We start from the raw sequence: 18,873 nt of genomic DNA, 5'->3' as shown, positions 1-18,873 counted from the left end.
CACAGAGGGGAAGGTTGGTGTCTGAGCTTTTTAGTGTGCAAATTGATGCTACATTTCTTATAAGACAGCATCAGCTACCCTTCAAAACTACTCAGTGAAAGTCTTTGGTGGCATTCCAAGGTCAAGAAAGGCCCTATATAAATTCAGTACTTCCCTTTATATGATTTTATATGATGGTAAATAATATACAACGTCCAAGTTTGTTAACAGCTCAATATTAGATGGGAAAGGAAGGTGTAATGAGTCTGCTATAACAACTTTGACCAGTTTAGCAAGTGGGAAAGAACTTGGGTAAAGCGTGGATTAGGTGTAGTTATTCATTTTGGAAGAAAAATTGAAAAAAAAACTGTTTGCTTATTAAGACTCTGAAATATTTTTATTCAGAATGATCATGAACAAACTCACTGAAAGATAACATACAGCTACGGCACACAAGTGACTTTCTTTATATATTGGTTCAAATGTATTATCTTCTAGGAGAAAGTGAGGTCTGCAGATGCTGGAGATCAGAGCTGAAAATGTGTTGCTAGAAAAGCGCAGCAGGTCAGGCAGCATCCAAGGAGCAGGAGAATCGATGTTTCGGGCATGAGCCCTTCTTCAGGAATCAATCCTCAGGATGCCATTCCTGAAGAAGGGCTCATGCCCGAAACATCGACTTTCCTGCTCCTTGGATGCTGCCTGACCTGCTGCGCTTTTCCAGCAACACATTTTCAGCTCAAATGTATTGTGACATGTCTTTGCATCAGGTGGAATTTAAACCTTGGCCTCTTGGCCAGAGATAGGGGCACTACCACTGTGCTACAATGGCCCTATATTTAAAAATATATTACAATATGAATTGGAGTTAAACAGTAAACACAGTTTGCTGCAATAGCAAAGAGCTTTGGTGAGGACACATGCAGAAGGGAATGGTGTACAGGTATGGATCTCCTCCCTCTACCCAAAATACAAGTCACCAATCACTGGTAGAGCAACATAAAACATCTTCAAATTGCTCTTTCTATCCAATTGAGCATCCTCCAGCAGGTCTGAGCTCCTCCAAATTCTCTGGTTTCCAGTTCCCCACCAGTGTCTTTACCTACAGCTCCCGAGAGCCTGGGTCTGGAATTCTCTCTCTCTTTGGTTCACCCTATTAAGCCATCTGGCCTAATACCTAATTTATGCAGCTCAGTGTCAGACTTTGTTTCTGAAGACTGGAGTGGAATGTTTCACTGTATTAAAGTTGCTATATAAATGCAAGTTATCACTGTTGGCTTTCACTTCCAGCATTGACTGGAAGGAAGGTGAAGCAGGAGGAAAAAGTGAGGACTGCAGATGCTGGAGATCAGAGCTGAAAATGTGATGGTGGAAAAGAGCAGCAGGTCAGGCAGCATCCAAGGAGCAGGAAATTCGACGTTTCGGGCACAAGCCCTTCATCAGGAAGGTGAAGCAGCCAATTAGCTTCCATCGTTCTGACACTGAAACTCTAGTGGGTTAGCAGAGGGACATTACATTGTGTTCAAGGCATCACGTAAATATATATAAATTATTGTTTTCTTTAATTAAGTTACTCTCACTTTCCTTCTCTGACTCCTTCCCTCCCACTCTCCTCAACCTTTTCATCTGGTTCCTCACCTGGATTAAAAAAATAATCTCTTGTTAGTGAAGTAAAGGTTTAATTTATTTTATTACTTCAGTCCTTCAGTGACAGGGCTGGCATTTATTACCTAACCCCAACAACCTGCATGATCAAACTGGCTCACTCGGTCCTTTCAGGGGGCAGTTAAGAGGTAAATGGATTGTTGTGGGTCTGGGGGGTCACAGATAGGCCAGACTGGGTAAGGAAAACGAGTTACACTCCCAGTTAGGTTTTTGCAACAATCAATGAGAGTTTCATGGCCGCCATCATCGAGACTCAATTCCAGATTTTTATGAACTGTGTTTAGTTTTCATCAGCTGGTAATGGTGGGGTTAAAACCCAGAGCATTTCCCTGGCTCTCTGGGTTACTAGTCCAGTGACATTACCACTACACCACCTCCTCACTCATCTGACAGCTGAAATCTGCCCCGATTTCAGTTTTTATCTCCTTGTCTCCCCCAATCTTCACGTGACCATAAAAGGGTCATTCACAAAGCACAGCATGGTGCAACAGCAAGAGAAGTTGCTGCTTTCCAAGTGACCAAAGGCTATTTGAAAGCAGACCTTCACTGCTGTTCACAGTCCAGCACACACGCATAGTCCAGAAAGATGACTAGACTTTAGGGATTAGATGGGTAACTAGAGCTGATATTTTATTACCTTCTATTTGTTTCTCAATAATAATTCCAAGGCACCTCCCTGTGAAATTTGGAGAGATTTACAATAAGCAGCTAAGAAATATCTAATTCCACATGTTTTCATTGCTGCCTAAAATATATCTGTGTAACATCTGCTTTTGCTTTGCAGCTTACATGTACTACTGTAATTTTGCTCTCTTGACATTCTCCATAAATATTGCGGCAGATGGATTCCATTGCAATAAAGTCCTCACACTCAGTCCTTATTCTCTTAACTGCTGAACTTCTTTCTCCTGGAAATTCAGCATAAAGACTCTTCCAATTTTTAATAGATGCACCATCGAAAGCATCCTATCTGGATGCATCACAGCTTGGGATGTCAACTTTTCCCAAGACCGAAAAGAAACGACCAGAGAGTTGTGAACACAGCCCAGTCCATCACACAAAGCAACCTCGCATCGTTGACTCCATCTATACTTGCTGCTGCATTGGGAAAGCAGCCAACATCATCAATGACGCCTCCCGTCCCATGTATATTCTCTTCCACCCTCTTCCGTCAGGCAGAAGATATAAATGTTGTATACACTTACAAACAGATTCAAGAACAGCTTCTTCACCACAGTTACCAGACTTTTGAATAGACCTATTTAATGTTAGTATTGATTTCTCTCTGCACCTTCTCAGCAGCTTAACACTGTATCCTGCACTCAGTTCGGTTACCCTGATGCACTTGTATAGTCGGATCTGCCTGTAAAGCATGTAAAACAACACTTTTCACTGTACCTCAGTACATGTGACAGTAGTAAATGCAATCTAATCAACCCTCCCTCACCCTTCCCTTCACCTCCTATACATGAGATTGTGGGATCAAATCTCACTCTGAGAATCCAGGATGATATGCCCAGTTCTGAGGGAGTGCTACACTGTCAGAGGGGTCAGTGAGCAGCTTATATTGAAACCAATGTGTGTGCATTTACAAGAAAAGTCACAATGAAAACATTTGTGATTTAATCTTCTTGAGGAGTTCAAAATCTCCACACCTTTCCCACAGAGAACTCCACAGAGAAATAGAGGGCGACTATGCCCAGGTCAGCCACCCTATTGGCTGATGATTATGACCTGGTCCAGGAGCAATCCCCGCTTTGTCAATTCCAACCAACTGAAAAGGATCTGAAGTGACTTCAGAGGCCATATCCCACCACCAAGTCACTCATGTAGTTGTGATCATCAAGAAGGCACAACACTTCTTCTCTTTCAAGTGACTCATGAAACTTGGCATGTCCATAAGGACTCTCACCAACATCTACAGATGCACCATTGTAAGCTAACTGGCCTGATATGGCAACTGCCCTGCTCAGGAGCATAAAAAAACTACAGAAGGTGGTATGCACAGCTCAGACCATCATGGAAGCCAATCTTCCATCCACAGGCTCCATTTACACGGCTCATTGCTGTGGAAAGGTTGCCAACATCATCAAAGACCCATCATACTTCAGTAATGATCTTGTACAATCTCTTCTATCAGGCAGAAGATACAGACGCCTGAACACACGCACCAGCAGGCTCAGGAACAGCTTCTTCCTGGCCGTTATTAGACAGATGAATGAACTCTCTAGCCTCAGATAATGCTGACATTGCTAATGTTGGTCTCTCTTGTATGCCCTGTGCAATGTACCCTGGATGCCTCTGTCTAAATCTTTTGTTCTGTACATTCTTGCTATAATCTGCCTGTACTGCTCATAAACAAAGCTTTTCACTGTACGTCAGTACACTTGACGATAAACCAATCAATCAGTTGAGAGTCCTTGCCACTGATCCAGCTCCCTCAGAGGCAGCTCTCAGAGTGAACAGAATCTCTGACACTCCCATTCCTATCTGTCAGCCAGGGCTCCCTGATTGGACCAGGTTAACAACCCTGATCAGGGAGTTGATAATTTATAAGGTCCGCCTGACTGACCTTGTTGCAATCGCTACAGGATCAAGGTGGGCAGAGTGAAAAGGGACCTGAGAGGGAGAGAAATGCTGGGTATGCTCTCCAGGATAGGCAGAGAGATGGTGAGATGAAAGGTGGGGCCAAGAAGACTGTTTTAATTGCTGGAAGATGGGGCATATCTGGGCGATTGCTGGAGGCACTGGGTAGAACCAAAGGGACTTGTTTCCCCCTGTAGCCTGTGCAGAGAATGGGAGTCAGTCAGAGAATGTAGCAAACCAGTAGAATGCTATGACCACATCGTTGTGAAGGCATTCTTGAGAGTGCAGATGTGATTAAATGATTCTATGAGATTTACCAATATTTAGTAGCTAAAGGAAGGGTGGCCGTATTTCCCCAAAGTGAGGTGAGTAAGCCTAGAGTGATACTGAGGGATACCAGGGCCAGCCAAACTCTGCTGCTGGGAAAAGAGATTACCCTTCTGCCAGAGGTGCATTAAATGCCAAGATACTGGGAAAAGAGATGGATGGATGGTACATGCCGATCCCCATCCACCTGGTGCTAGAGGAAGTGACCTGTGTTGGGATGAGTGACCTTTGGAGTTATCCCCCAGTTGGATGGGATTGACACACTCTCCAGTGACCTGGTGGGACTAAAGATGTGGTCTCCAGGCATCCCACAGAGGTCAGGCAGCGCCTACAGTTGCAGGAGAAAATAAGAAACAAAATTTGTTTCAGCATCTGCGAAGAGAAAGCAGAGTTAACGCTTCAGGTCCAGTGACCCTACTTCAGAACCAGCATTAAAAATAAGGAGATAATGAGGAAATAGAGACTCCCTTACAGACCTACATGAGTGGACAGTGATTCAGTAGGTACTGGTGCCACTAGGATACCATGGGGAGATATTGCAGCTTCCTCAAGAAATCCCAGTGGTTGGGCATGTTAAAATATGCACTTTCACTGGCTGTATCTCCACAGGGCCAATACCAGGCTGATATGCACCCAGACAGTATGCTTTCAATGATGCATCTTTAGAAGTTGGTGAGGGGCCTTATGGACATGCCAGGTTGTGGGAAAACCCCAAGCTGCAATAAAAGCTACTCCCATGATTCCTGTACTGACTTTTGGGAATCCATTCAGCAAGGCCATTTGTGTGTCTAAATAACAACTAGGGATTGACGCAGGCTTGGTGGGCTGACGGGCCTGATACTGTGCTGTTATTGAATTGTATGGTATATATTAAGGTGTTAAAGGACCACTGTGGGATTGCACCCATTTTGGCAGCACTAGGGGAACATTACCCTCCCTTTGTGTGTTTTCATGTTGCAATAGCTAGCCTTGCCAGCAGTTGGATGATAAGGAATACCCAAAACAGAAACAGCTAATGTGATCTGCACAGATTCTCTTAAAAATAAAAGAGCAGAGGATTGGGTTGTGAGATTAAATGGAACAGTATCGACTGAACCTACTTCCAGACACACAAAGGTTGGCTGCTGGGACAAGTTGGGCGGGAGAAAGTTATCCTGGAATTAGTAATTGAGTCGTGGAAATATGAGACGAGCTGAATATTCCCTCAATCTCCCTCTGCTCCCTCGTGATCTCTCCGGTTCAAACTCCTCTAGTCCCTCCTGACCTGTTCTATTCAAATTCCTCCACTCCTTCAGTCTCTGCCCATGCCAAATCCTTCTATTTTCTCTGAATCGCTTCATGATCTCCCCTGGCTTGTTCTACTGTACCTTGTCCCCGTTCCTTTCTCTTTCTCCCCTTTACCCCAACCCCACCATAATCAAACGAACCTCTGCACCAACTCCACATCCCCTACAAACCTCTGCTCTCGAGCGTTCTCCCCATCAACCCGACTATTGCAATCTACTTTAAATATTGTGTCTTTCCTTCGGTCACTTCCTCCAATCAATCTGCTACCTCCTGCCTGGTGCCTTGATGGACATCCAGCTATGTGGCAGGAGACTATGTAAACATAACTGCTGCTATTTGTGGCCCCACGGGATTGGCTTGGCCTACCAACCAATTAAAGACAAATGCAAAACAAAGACAAGAAAAAAAAACCAACCCTTCTGAACTTGCTTCATCCACATCTGAGTATGAGCAGCACACTTGGATCAAATGTAAAGGTTGTGACTGTGTTCCTGTGTGTACCTTGGCTCATTTCAAACCGATGCTGAGATGAATTGTGAAGAAATGAATGTTTTTGATGTTTGTCAGCCTGTCTGAGATTGCCAAAAGCTCTGAAACCAACTTCATAATATCCTGAAGCTGAGTCTGTCTCACTGAATACACGATGACCATGAAGAAACTCCAGGGGAACTGTATCAAGAGTAGGGTTAGTGATAAGGTAGTGTAGCTCGCTACCATGAAAATGGTTGTAGTGGGTGGTGTAATGGATTTAATGTATAAAGACAAGATTAAAATTGTTTACATAGTCTCTTGCCACAAAGCTGAATGTCCATCAAGACATTAGGCAGGAGATCAAAATTGCCCACTGTACTCTAGATGTGGCCTTATCGATATCCCATATAATTATCTTCTTCCTCTTGTACTCCAATTTCTTTGTAATTACTAGCTAAGTATCAGTTGCAATATGGGATCTCATTTTAAGGTTTGTTTTTAAAAGCACTTTTAGTTTGAAAATTAGGTATAGGATGAAGAGGGAATGAATTAGCTTGAAAACTAATCATGAGACCTTACCAGTTCGCAGCAAGAAATCTCCTAACAGTTGCTGCACTTACCTGCAGGTGATGGTAAGGGTGTTGCTAACGTCGAGCGAGTATTCTGTTCCCGAGATATTGAGTGTGGGCGCTGTCATCGAGAATCCCTGCACCAAACCTGTGGAGAGTTAGGGATTCCAGTCATTTTAAATATTGGAGACATTCTATTCAGAATGCAAAGCAACATGTGACTCCTTCCTGTGGGCCCCGAGCTGAGGATAAAGACTCAGCACACATGCAGTCCCAAACTATGACATCTTTAATTCAGTTTTGCCATGTCATTATCCTGGTCCACAAGCCTGGTCATAGAAACAGAGAGTCTTATAATAAAGAAGAAGGCCATTCACTTCCACCTGCTTCTACTGGCCCTTTGAAACAGTGATATAATCTCTCCCCATTGCAATACAAAGTTGAAAGTTCCTACTCAGCTTCCACTGATCTTCCGTGCAACACAATCCAAATCGCAACATCCTCTGTAACAAAATTCACCTCCTCTGGTTCTCATGCCAATTATCTGAAACCTGTCTCTTCTGGTCACTAACCCTCCTGCTACTGGACACAGTATCTCCCCCCTATCAAAATCCTACGCAACATTGAACACCTCAGTTACATCTCCCCTAGGATTTATTTTTACTGGATGCAACAATCCCAACCTCGCTAGTTGCTTTATGTGAGGAAACAGATTGTGAAACGGTCCTCTGATGCAGTGGAATGTTTGGAGGCTGCACCCAGAATAAATGGCAAAGTTTGCCAATCATCAACACTCTGTTTGCAAATGAGACTCTTGCCTTCTCCACCTTCACCCTTCTAGGGTGCTATAAGGAATCTCATCACAAATACCTCATGATCTCAGGGCCATTCAGTAGCTCTCTACCCCAGCGCAATGGACTTAGCTGCAAGGCACTGAATGTACAAGTCCAGGAGCAAGGTCAAGTCAAGTGGCCGTAGTCTTACCAGACCATAGGAGCTGCTCTCTCTCATTAGAAAGAGACAATTGGTGGTGATTTAACCTGAGGGCCACCAAACCTCAGGGGAGAGGAGAGGTTGAGAAGGAGAGTCCTCCATGTAACCTCAGCCGGTGCAGGGAAGGAACCCATGGGATTGGTATCACACTGCTTCACAAACCCATCGTCTGGCCAACTGAGCTAAACTGACCTCCACATTGACAGTGAGTGGGTAAGGGCTGTGCTGACCCCACAGTGGAATATAACTGGAAACAGAGCATGCTTTGCAGGTCTGCTTAAGGCCAACCCAATGTTGGGTCAGAACACTCATTTCAATCACTTAGGCAACTGGCCTACTTTTGGCAACTGAAATATAGGCCCCTTGCCACAGTAAAGTTTCTGATAACACCCTGGGACAGAAGGAATGATTTCAGGAGTGAGAGAAGAGTTGTGGCTGTGGTAAGAGTGAAAGACAGGAACACAGAAAATAGGAGCAGGAATAGAGTGGGTGGTCTTTTGTGCCTGCTACAACATTTCATCTTAATCTATTCCCATGTCAACTATTATCACCGTGGCAACATTTCTTCACACATGAACGATGTGAGAATCTGGAACTTTCTCCCAAAAAACAGATGAGGCTGGGGAGTCAATTGGAAGTTTCAAAACTGAGTTGGATGATTTTTTGGTGGAACATTTTGAATGTTATAGGAATGGAGTAAATGGAGTTAAAATGTCAGATCAGCCATGACCCAATTGAATGGAGCTTGAATAATGAATGGTCTCTTCCTCTTCCTATGAAGAAGAATGTTGGGGATTAGGTCCCCAGAGGAACCTTATGATGATGTCTCAGAACTACACATCATTGAGTATGAATGGCACGGAGTGGAAGGAGTTAGAACATTCTGGAAGAACATCATCAGACTGCAACATTCTAGAATGAATCACTGATCTTGCAGAAGCCAGCAGAGAAACAACAAAAACACATCTTTACCTCAAGTATTTCTAAACCTGTCACAGCCTTTCCTTAACCCACTTATTGACACAGATGAATCAAGTTAAAGACCCGGGGAGCAGTGAAGGGGTAAGGGAAGAAGCTATATAGCAAATGTTGAAAAAAGTATTCGGGATAACTTATTTGAGTATGTACAAAACTATTGATCATTGTTTAAGATGACAGGAGAAAAGCTCAGGGAGGGATGTTATGTAAGGGCCCTAGAACAAGCTTGCGATGAGATCACAGAGTTTCACATCACTGAGTATAAATAGTATAGAGTAGGCGGAGCTCAGGCACTTTGACAGAGCACCATCAGATTGCTATACTCTAGAATGAGAACTTTGAGAGCTCATGGATATAAACAAACAAAGAAAATATATTAGTCCTTTACTTAATATAACTACAAATCAAAGCCTGGGCTATCCACGGTTGTGACTTACAGCTGTTTTTAATATTAATTTATAATAAATAGTGTCACTTTGAAGATTTTGATTATGACTTCTCACCCAGTCTGTCTTGAACCTCCAACTCATGGTGTAGCATCACAAGATAAAAGAGAGCGGGATGAGACTTACTTCAAGGAATTGAGCAGATCAGATAAGTGAATACAATGAGTTGAGACTTTGCAGGAGTTGATACAACAGAGTGAATGGCTTGCTAGGCCATTTCAGAGGGTAGCTGAGAGTCAAAAATATTATCACAGATCAGGAGACAAATGTAGGCCAGACCAGGTAAGGATGGCAGATTTCCTTCCCTGAAGGACATTAGTGAACCAGATGAGTTTTACCCAACAATCAACAATGGTTTCATGCTCATCGTTAGACTCTTAAGTGCAAAATTTTATTGAATTAAAATTTCACCATCTGTTCTGGCAGGATTTGAACCTGTGTCTCTGGAACATTATCTGAGTTTCTGGATTAATAACCCAGTGATACAAGCCATCACCTCCTCTAAATTCACCAAAGATCCTAGACAGCACCTTCCAAACCCACGATCACTTCCTTCTGGAAGGACAAGAGCAGCAGATACACAACCCCCTGCAAATTCCCCTCTAAACCACTCACCATCCTGACTTGGAAGTATATTGCTGTTCCTTCAATATCGCTGGATCAAAATCCTGGAATTCCTTCCGTAAGAGCGTTGTGGGGCTACCTACAGCACATGGACAGCAACAGTTCAGGAAGGAGGCTTACTATGAACCTCTCAAGGGCAATTAGGAGCAGGCGATAAATCCAGGCCCAGGCAGTGACATCCATGTCCCAGAATGAATGAAAGAAAAATGGGCTTCATTTTAGTTAGAAATGGCATATGCTTGCTACTGGCTAGGTAAGAATTTATTACCCATCCCTAATTGTCCAGAGGGCAGTTAAAAGTCAACCTCATTGCTGAAGGTCTGGAGTGACATATGGACCAGATGAGGTAAGGATGGCAGATTTCCTTGGCATGTACGTCTGTAATGCTAGGATGTCTTATTTCTTTATACTTCTGATTTTTTTTTCCACTAAGGACTTGTACCTAGGTACCTAAGATGACGTCATAAGTGGCAAATTGCAAACTTGTCACTGTACTCATGTGACAACAAAGCCAATTCTAATTGAATCATATGAGTGTTTATGTCTATTGACCTAGTCACCATTAGGGAAGAAAGTGAGGACTGCAGATGCTGGAGATCAGAGCTGAAAATGTGTTGCTGGAAGAAGAAGGGCTCATGCCCGAAACGTCGATTCTCCTGCTCTTTGGATGCTGCCTGACCTGCTGCGCTTCCAGCAACACATTTTCAGCTGGTTACCATTAGGCCAAATTTTTATTGAATTGAGAATTCATCGGTTTCTGTGGTAAGACTTGAACCCATGTAGCCAGCACATTAGAGTCAAGAGTGTGGTGCTGGAAAAGCACAGCAGGTTGGGCAGTATCCAAGGAGCAGGAGAATTGATGTTTCAAGCATAAGCCCTTCATCAGGAACCAGCCAGTGCCTGTATTTACACCTCCAACATCTGCAGTCCTCACTTTCACCCAGCACATTAGCCCAGGTTTCTGGATGAGTAGCTCAGTGACGTACCATGAGCTCAGTGACAGGCTGCCTGGCTGTTATGGATAATCCTACAGGCTCTGATTCAAAACTTTCTGAACCCTGTGGCTTTTGCAGGAGCTGAAGACACAGACGTCAACCTCAGGCTCTGTCTGTCTGTGCTGAAAATGGGAACTTTTCCAAATACACAAGTCTTCAAAGAGAAAGATTCAGTTCCATAGCTTTAGCTGCCTCACATTCACACTGGCAAACAAATAAACTTGCCTCCCAATGAGAAAGACTTTTCACAAAATCTCTCAATAGTGCCAAAGGCAGTTAGTGGAGTAATTATTCCCAGATAAGATTGCAATCCTGCTCTACACTTCCCCTGCTCCCCATTTCTATTTAAACATCATGTGTGGGTGTAAGAAATGCCAGATGTTTAGAATGGATTATTATTAAATAGTTTGGTCTCATCAGTCCAGGGGTTTGTGTCATTGAGACATTGTAACAGTTTATTTTGGAAAAGATAAACTCCGCCTTTCGCCTCTCCCTTTTTTGACTTTCAATGGCCCAAGTGCATTACCCAATAATCTATTCATCACACACAAACCCAAGGAGATCTTCAAGGCCAATGCTCCGGGTGCCTGTACTCTGGAAGGGCAGTGAAATCAGAGGGACAATACAGAGGGCATGTAACACTGCTGAGGGGCAATACTTTGGAATGTCACGCTGTCAGACGGGCAGCACTGAGAGAGTGCTGCACTGTCAGAGGATCAGTGCTGAGGGAGTGCCGCACTGTCAGAGGATCAATACTGAGGGAGTGCCGCACTGTCAGAGGGTCAGTACTGAGGGAGTGCTGCACTGTCAGAGGGTCAGTACTGACGGAGTGCTGCACTGTTAGAAGGTCAGTACTAAGGGAGTGCTGCACTGTCAGAGGGTCAGTACTGAGGGAATGCTGCACTGTCAGAGGGTCAGTACTGATGGAGTGCCGCACTGTCAGAGGGTCAGTACCGAGGGAGTGCTGCACTGTCAGAGGGTCAGTACTGACGGAGTGCTGCACTGTCAGAGGGTCAGTACTGAGGGAATGCTGCACTGTCAGAGGGTCAGTACTGAGGGAGTGCTGCACTGTTAGAGGGTCAGTACTGAGGGAGTGCTGCACTGTTAGAGGGTCAGTACTAAGGGAGTGCTGCACTGTCAGAGGGTCAGTACTGAGGAAGTGCTACATTGTCAGAGGGTCAGCACTGAGGAAGTGCTACATTGTCAGAGGGTCAGTACTGAGGTAGTCTGCACTGTTAGAGGGTCAGTACTGAGAGAGTGCTGCACTGTTAGAGGGTCAGTACTGAGGGAGTGCTGCACTGTCAGAGGGTCAGTACTGAGGGAGTGCTGCACTATTAGAGGGTCAGTGCTGAGGGAGAGCTGCACTGTTAGAGGGTCAGTACTGAGGTAGTCTGCACTGTTAGAGGGTCAGTACTGAGGGAGTGCTGCACTGTTAGAGGGTCAGTACTGAGGGAGTGCTGCACTGTCAGAGGGTCAGTACTGAGGGAGTGCTGCACTGTTAGAGGGTCAGTACTGAGGGAGAGCTGCACTGTCAGAGGGTCAGTACTGAGGGAGTGCTGCACTATTAGAGGGTCAGTGCTGAGGGAGAGCTGCACTGTTAGAGGGTCAGTATTGAGGGAGAGCTGCACTGTCAGAGGGTCAGTACTGAGGGAGTGCTGCACTGTTAGAGGGTCAGTACTGAGGGAGAGCTGCACTGTCAGAGCAAGGAGCACTTTACATTGCTGGAGGAACTGTTTTCTACATTAAGCATCAATCAGAAGCCCCAGCTGTACTCGAAGGCAGATCTGAAGGATCCCATTGCAGTAGGAGTTCCCTGGGACAATATTTATCCCTTGTGTCACTGTATACTGGTTAACTGCTCCTGCACACAAATTGGTTTGTCATTCCAACAATACAATCACGGGTACCCTTAAGTGGCTCTTTGGCCAAAGGTTGTTTTGCAAGGTCCTGTGATTGAGAAAGGTGCCAACGAAATGCAAACATTTCTTTCACTTGCAGTGAAGGTCCAGAAATCACCAGCTCACTGTCAGTTCAGTGCTTGCTGTTGAACAGCCCACACATCGTCCGAAATTTGAAAAAACAGGATACTGGGGATGATGTTTGAAAATTCACAGAAGGTGGGTGGGGGTTCCTGTTTTCCTGCGTGTTTACAGAACCTTGAACACCAAATAATCCAACTGCATCAGTGCTCCTCAGAGCAGGACAGATGGACTTTGTATGCACCCATATGTAGCATCAGTGAACAATACCAATGTCGATTTCTGATCGATTTGAGTGTATTGGTGGCGCCGACACTGTCTGAGATAAAAATTGTACAGAAATTATAGGAAGAGAAATTGGTTGATGGGTCCCCGGTATTGTTTAACTCTACACGAGCATATTTTCGGCATCACATTCGATTAGCAGAGCCTTCTCTTCCTTCCTCCGTCATATGTTTATGCAGCTTCTGTGTAAATGCTATTCACCTCCACCATCTCTTGTAGTGGCGAGTTCCCCATTCCCACCACTCACGCACAGTTATGTAGAATTTACAGAGCGACTTTTCTCGATGTTGGCAGAATTCCTGTCTCCGAAACAAAAGCCGTAACCTCACATCAGGCAGCCCCAGTCAGGGGCAGGGCCTGTGACACTGCATCCCAGTGACAGTCTACACACTTACATGGGGGTGATAGTATGTGCAGGATCTTCATCCAGTGTCTCACCATTGTTAGGGGATCTCTAGGGAATGTATGAGCATTTACAGGGAGTCCGTGGGGAGTGGGTTTCCACACTTACAGGGAATGGCAGGGTGGAGTGTCAGTGTTTACACTGGATTCCCAGGATGGTGTCAGTATTTATAGAGGGTCTGTGAGAATTTCTCAGGATTTACACAAGGGTTACTTTTTGGAGAATGTTAGTATTTACAGGGACTCCAGGGAGCATATCAGTATTTAGAAGGAGTCCCATGTGTGTGCTGGTATTTCAGAGCTCCTTGAGAATGTATCAGTATTTACAGGGACTGTGTGTATATTTACAGTGGGGGTCTCTGGGGAGTACCTGTGTATTTACAGGGGGGGGGGGTCCCTGGGGAGTGTGTGTGTATTTACAGGAGAGTCCCTGGGGAGTGTGTGTGTAATTTTCAGGGGGGTCCCTAGGGACTGTGTGTATATTTACAGGGGGGGTCTCTGGGGAGTACCTGTGTATTTACAGGGGGGGGTCCCTGGGGAGTGTGTATATTCACGAGGGGGTCGCTGGGGAGTGTGTGTATATTTACAGGGGGGTGCCTGGGGAGTATGTGTGCATTTACAGGGGGGTCCCTGGGGAGTGTGTGTATATTTACAGGGGGGTCCCTGGGGAGTGTGTGTGTATTTACAGGGGGTTCTCTGGGGAGTGTGTGTATATTTACGGGGGGGGTCCCTGGGGAGTGTGTGTGTATTTACAGGGGGGTCCCTGGGGAGTGTGTGTGTATTTACAGGAGAGTCCCTGGGGAGTGTAAGTGCATTTACAGGGGGGTCCTAGGGAGTGTGTGTATATTTACAGGGGGGATCCCTTGGAAATTTGTGTATATTTACAGGGGGGTCCCTGGGGACTCTTTGTGTGTGTGTGTGTATTTCCAGGGGGGACCCTGGAGAGTGTGTGTGTATTTACAGGGGGGTCCCTGGGGAGTATGTGTATATTTACAGGGGGGTCCCTGGGGAGTGTGTGTATATTTACAGGGGGGTCTCCGGGGAATATGTGTACATTTACAGGGGGGTCCCTGGGGAGTGTGTGTATATTTACAGGGGGGTCCCTGGGGAGTGTGTGTGTATTTACAGGGGGTGCCTGGGGAGTGTGTGTGTATTTACAGGGGGGTCTCCGGGGAATATGTGTACATTTACAGGGGGGTCCCTGGGGAGTGTGTGTATATTTACAGGGGGGTCCCTGGGGAGTGTGTGTGTATTTACAGGGGGTGCCTGGGGAGTGTGTGTGTATTTACAGGGGGGTCTCCAGGGAATATGTGTACATTTACAGGGGGGTCCCTGGGGAGTGTGTGTGTATTTACAGAGGGGTCCCTGGGGAGTGTGTGTGTATTTACAGAGGGGCCCCTGGGGAGTGTGTGTGTGTATTTATAGGGGGTCCCTGGGGAGTGTGTGTGTATTTTCAGGAGAGTCCCTGGGGAGTGTGTGTGTATTTACAGGGGGTTCCCTGGGGAGTGTCTGTGTATTTACAGGGGGATCCCTGGGGAGTGTGTGTGTATTTACAGGGAGTCCCTGGGGAGTGTGTGTGTATTTACAAGGGGGGTCCCTGGGGAGTGTGTGTGTATTTACAGGGGGTCCCTGGGGAGTGTGTGTATATATACAGGGGGTCCCTGGGGAGTGTGTGTGTATTTACAGGGGGGTCCCTGGGGAGTGTGTGTATATTCAAAGGGGGTCCCCGGGGAGTGTGTGTGTATTTACAGGGGGTCCCTGGGGAGTGTGTGTGTATTTACAGGGGTGTCCCTAGGGACTGTGTGTATATATACAGGGGGTCCCTGGGGAGTGTGTGTGTATTTACAGGGGGTGTCTTTGGGGACTGTGTGTGTATTTACAAGGGGTCCCTGGGGAGCGTGTGTGTATTTACAGGGGGGGTCCCTGGGGAGTGTGTGTGTATTTACAGAGGGCCCCTAGGGAGTGTGTGTGTATTTACAGGGGGTCCCTGGGGAGTGTGTGTATATTTACAGGGGGGGTCCCTGGGGAGTGTGTGTGTATTTACAGGGGGGGGGGTCCCTGGGGAGTGTGTCAGTATTCGTGGTGGGTTCCTATAGAGTTGGTGTTGTAGTGGGACTGCCATTGTGCCAGTCCCTCTAAGACACAGGCTGATGATCAGTCTATGGGTTTGAATCCCAACAAAGTCAATGGACCAGACAGAGGAAATCTCTCCTCTGGATAGAGTCAACCTGGCACAAAGGGAGATAGTTGTGATTATTGTAGATCAGTCATCTCAGCTCCAGGACATCTCTGCAGGAGTTCCTCCGGGTAGATATTCATTACACACTTCTGGAATAGATGGAACTTGACTCTGGGCCTCCAGAATTAGTGAAATTAGCACTGTTCCACAAGGGCCCTTTCCTCAGGACAGTGACCTGGGCCCAACTATCTTCAGCTGCTTAATGATTAATGAGCTTCCGTCCATTATAAAGTCAGAAGTGGGGGAGGGTGGCTGATGATTTCACAATCTGCAGCATTAATTGGAGCTCCTCAGTTATTGAAGTAGTCAGTGTCCATATGCAGCAACACTTGGACAACGTCCAGGTTGGTAAGTGTCTCATCCTATTCACACCACAATGTGCTTGGCAATGACCATATCCAACAAGTGAGAAGCTAAACACCACCCTTTGATGTTTAAGGTATCACTATCAATGAATTCCTTGCCTTCAACATTGAGCAGAAACTGAACTGGATCAGCCTATGAATAATAATGCAGATGTCAGGCTGGGAATCCTGTATCCTGATTACCCAAAACCCATCTACCATCTACAAGGCACAAGTGAGGAATGTGACTGAATATTCTCTCGATTTTCCTGGATGGATACAGAGCCAACAGTTCTTGAGAAACTTGACACCATCCAAGACAATGTAGCGCACTTGGCCAGATTCTACCCGCAACCTTCAATCCAATGCATTGTGGCAGCAGTGTGTGCCATCTACAAGACGCACTGCACAAACTCACCCAGATGCCTTCCAAACCCAGCACCCATCATCAAGGAGGACATGGACAGCAAATGCATTAGTACAACACAACAACGTACCATCCTCATGTTGAGGTATATCAACAGTCATTCATTGCTGCTGTGTCAAATTCCTAGAATTCCCTTTCAAATGACAATGGAGCTACATATAGACCACAAGAACTGCAGTGGCTTAAGAAAGCAGCTCACCACCACCCGACTCCAGGACAAGTCATGAATGGGCAACAAAATCTAGCCCAGCCAGCGAAGCCTACATCCCGTGACCAAATAAAACCAGCGAGTTGCCCGTATGTTAATACTCGTAGGAGATCCTTGGGGTGTGTGTCAATATTTACAGGAATCCTTGAGAGTATACCGATATTTACTGGCATATGAAGTATTAGGGATCCCTGTTTGTAACCAGACTATTTATAGACCAATAGTTAGACTGTAGCTGCTTGAATTCCTAGAACCAAATGATGTCAAGGCCTCAGAGTGGGTGGATGGACAATTTAATAAATCATGTCAGGACTAAGGGACTTCAGTTGTATGAGAACCTGGAGAAGCTGAGATTTTTTTCTCCTGAGAGTAGAGAAGGTCAGGAGATTTACAAGAGGTACTCAATGCTTTTGAGATATTTTGTCAATACTTCCAGAGACATGTACGTTGATAAAAAAAAGGCACAGATTCAAAGTAATCAGCAAAAGAACCTGATGAGATTAGCTAATGAGAAGAAATATTTTTGAAATACAGCAAAATGTTGTGATCAGGAATGCACTGTCTGAATAGATTTTTTAGTAAAGTTTCCTCTAACTTTAGGGCAGAAGTGGGGGTTTTAAATACACTGGGTTTCAGGCACATAGACCTTTAAAATGTCATGGACAGGTGCAGAAAATAACCATGAAAGCCAATAGAATGCTGGCCTTTATATCTAGAACAACTGGAGTATAGACCCCACTTCGAGTACTGTGAGCAGATCTGGGCACCATACCTTAGGAAGGATATACTGGCCTTGGTGAGAGTACAGCTCAGGAGAAAAGTAAGGACTGCAGATGCTGGAGATCAGAGTCGAGAGTGTGGTGCTGGAAAAGTGCAACCAGTCAGGTAGCATCTGGGAAGTAGGAGAGTCGACGTTACGGGCACAAGCCCTTTATCAGGAATGTCAATATACAACTTAGATTTATACCTGGGTTTCAGAGGTTATGAGGAAAGATTAGGCCTATTCATAGATTATCGATTCCTTACAGTGTTGAAACAGGCCCTTCGGCCAAACAAATCCACACTGACCCTCCAAAGAGTAACCCACCCAGACCCATTCCCCTACAATCCTATATTTACCCCTGACCAATGCTCCTAACCTACGCATCCCTGAACACTATAGACAATTTAGCATGGCCAGTTGTGTGGAGCACCCAGAGGAAACCCATGCAGTCATGGAGAGAATGTGCAAATTTCACACAAACAGTCACCCAAGGCTGGAATTGAACCCAGGTCACTGGTGCTGTGAGGCAGCAGCGCTAACCACTGAGCCACCATGCCATCCTACAGATTACAAATTAGGCCTGTTTTCTCTAGAATTTAAAAGGATAGAATGATCTGATCAAAGTCTTTAAGATTCAACAGGAAAAGACAGAGTAGATAAAGATAAACTATTCCCACAGATTGGAGATTCTAAAATTAGGTGGCACAGTCTGAGAATTAGGGCTAGATCATTCAGGAGAGATGTTAAGAAGCACTTCTTCTCAAAAAGAGTGGGAGAAGGTTGAACTTGTCTTGAACAAACAGCAGTGGATGCTGTATCAGTTGTTAATTTTAAATCTGACAACTTTTTTGTTCAGTAAAGCTATGAGGGATTTGGCTCAAAGGAAGGTAAATGGAGTTAGGCCACAGATCAATTGTCACAGGTTCATACAGCATGTGGGCAGCATGGTGGCACAGTGGTTAGCACTGCTGCCTCACAGCGCCTGAGACCCGGGTTCAATTCCCGACTCAGGCGACTGACTGTGTGGAGTTTGCACGTTCTCCCCGTGTCTGCGTGGGTTTCCTCCGGCTGCTCCGGTTTCCTCCCACAGTCCAAAGATGTGCGGGTCAGGTGTATTGGCCATGCTAAATTGCCCGCAGTGTTAGGTAAGGGGTATATGTAGGGGTATGGGTGGGTTGCGCTTCGGCGGGTCGGTGTGGACTTGTTGGGCCGAAGGGCCTGTTTCCACACTGTAAGTAATCTAATCAAACAGACCCTTCGGTCCAACTTGTCCATGCTGACCAAATTTTCAAACTAAACTTGTCCCACT

General features: G+C 45.5%; 1 protein-coding gene across 1 annotated transcript in view; it reads right to left on the bottom strand.

Annotated features, from left to right (window-relative positions):
- flt4 (fms related receptor tyrosine kinase 4) overlaps positions 1-18,873 on the bottom strand; it is a 237,547-nt gene that overhangs the window by 132,771 nt on the left and 85,903 nt on the right. Inside the window, exon 2 of the mRNA XM_060837385.1 lies at positions 6,933-7,029. Within this exon, the coding sequence (XP_060693368.1) occupies positions 6,933-7,029 (97 nt within the window). The remainder of the gene's footprint in view (positions 1-6,932; positions 7,030-18,873) is intronic.

The sequence above is a fragment of the Hemiscyllium ocellatum genome, chromosome 16 (assembly GCF_020745735.1).
Source record: "Hemiscyllium ocellatum isolate sHemOce1 chromosome 16, sHemOce1.pat.X.cur, whole genome shotgun sequence".
Taxonomy (NCBI): domain Eukaryota; kingdom Metazoa; phylum Chordata; class Chondrichthyes; order Orectolobiformes; family Hemiscylliidae; genus Hemiscyllium; species Hemiscyllium ocellatum.
This window is presented reverse-complemented; position numbering and strand designations above follow the sequence as displayed.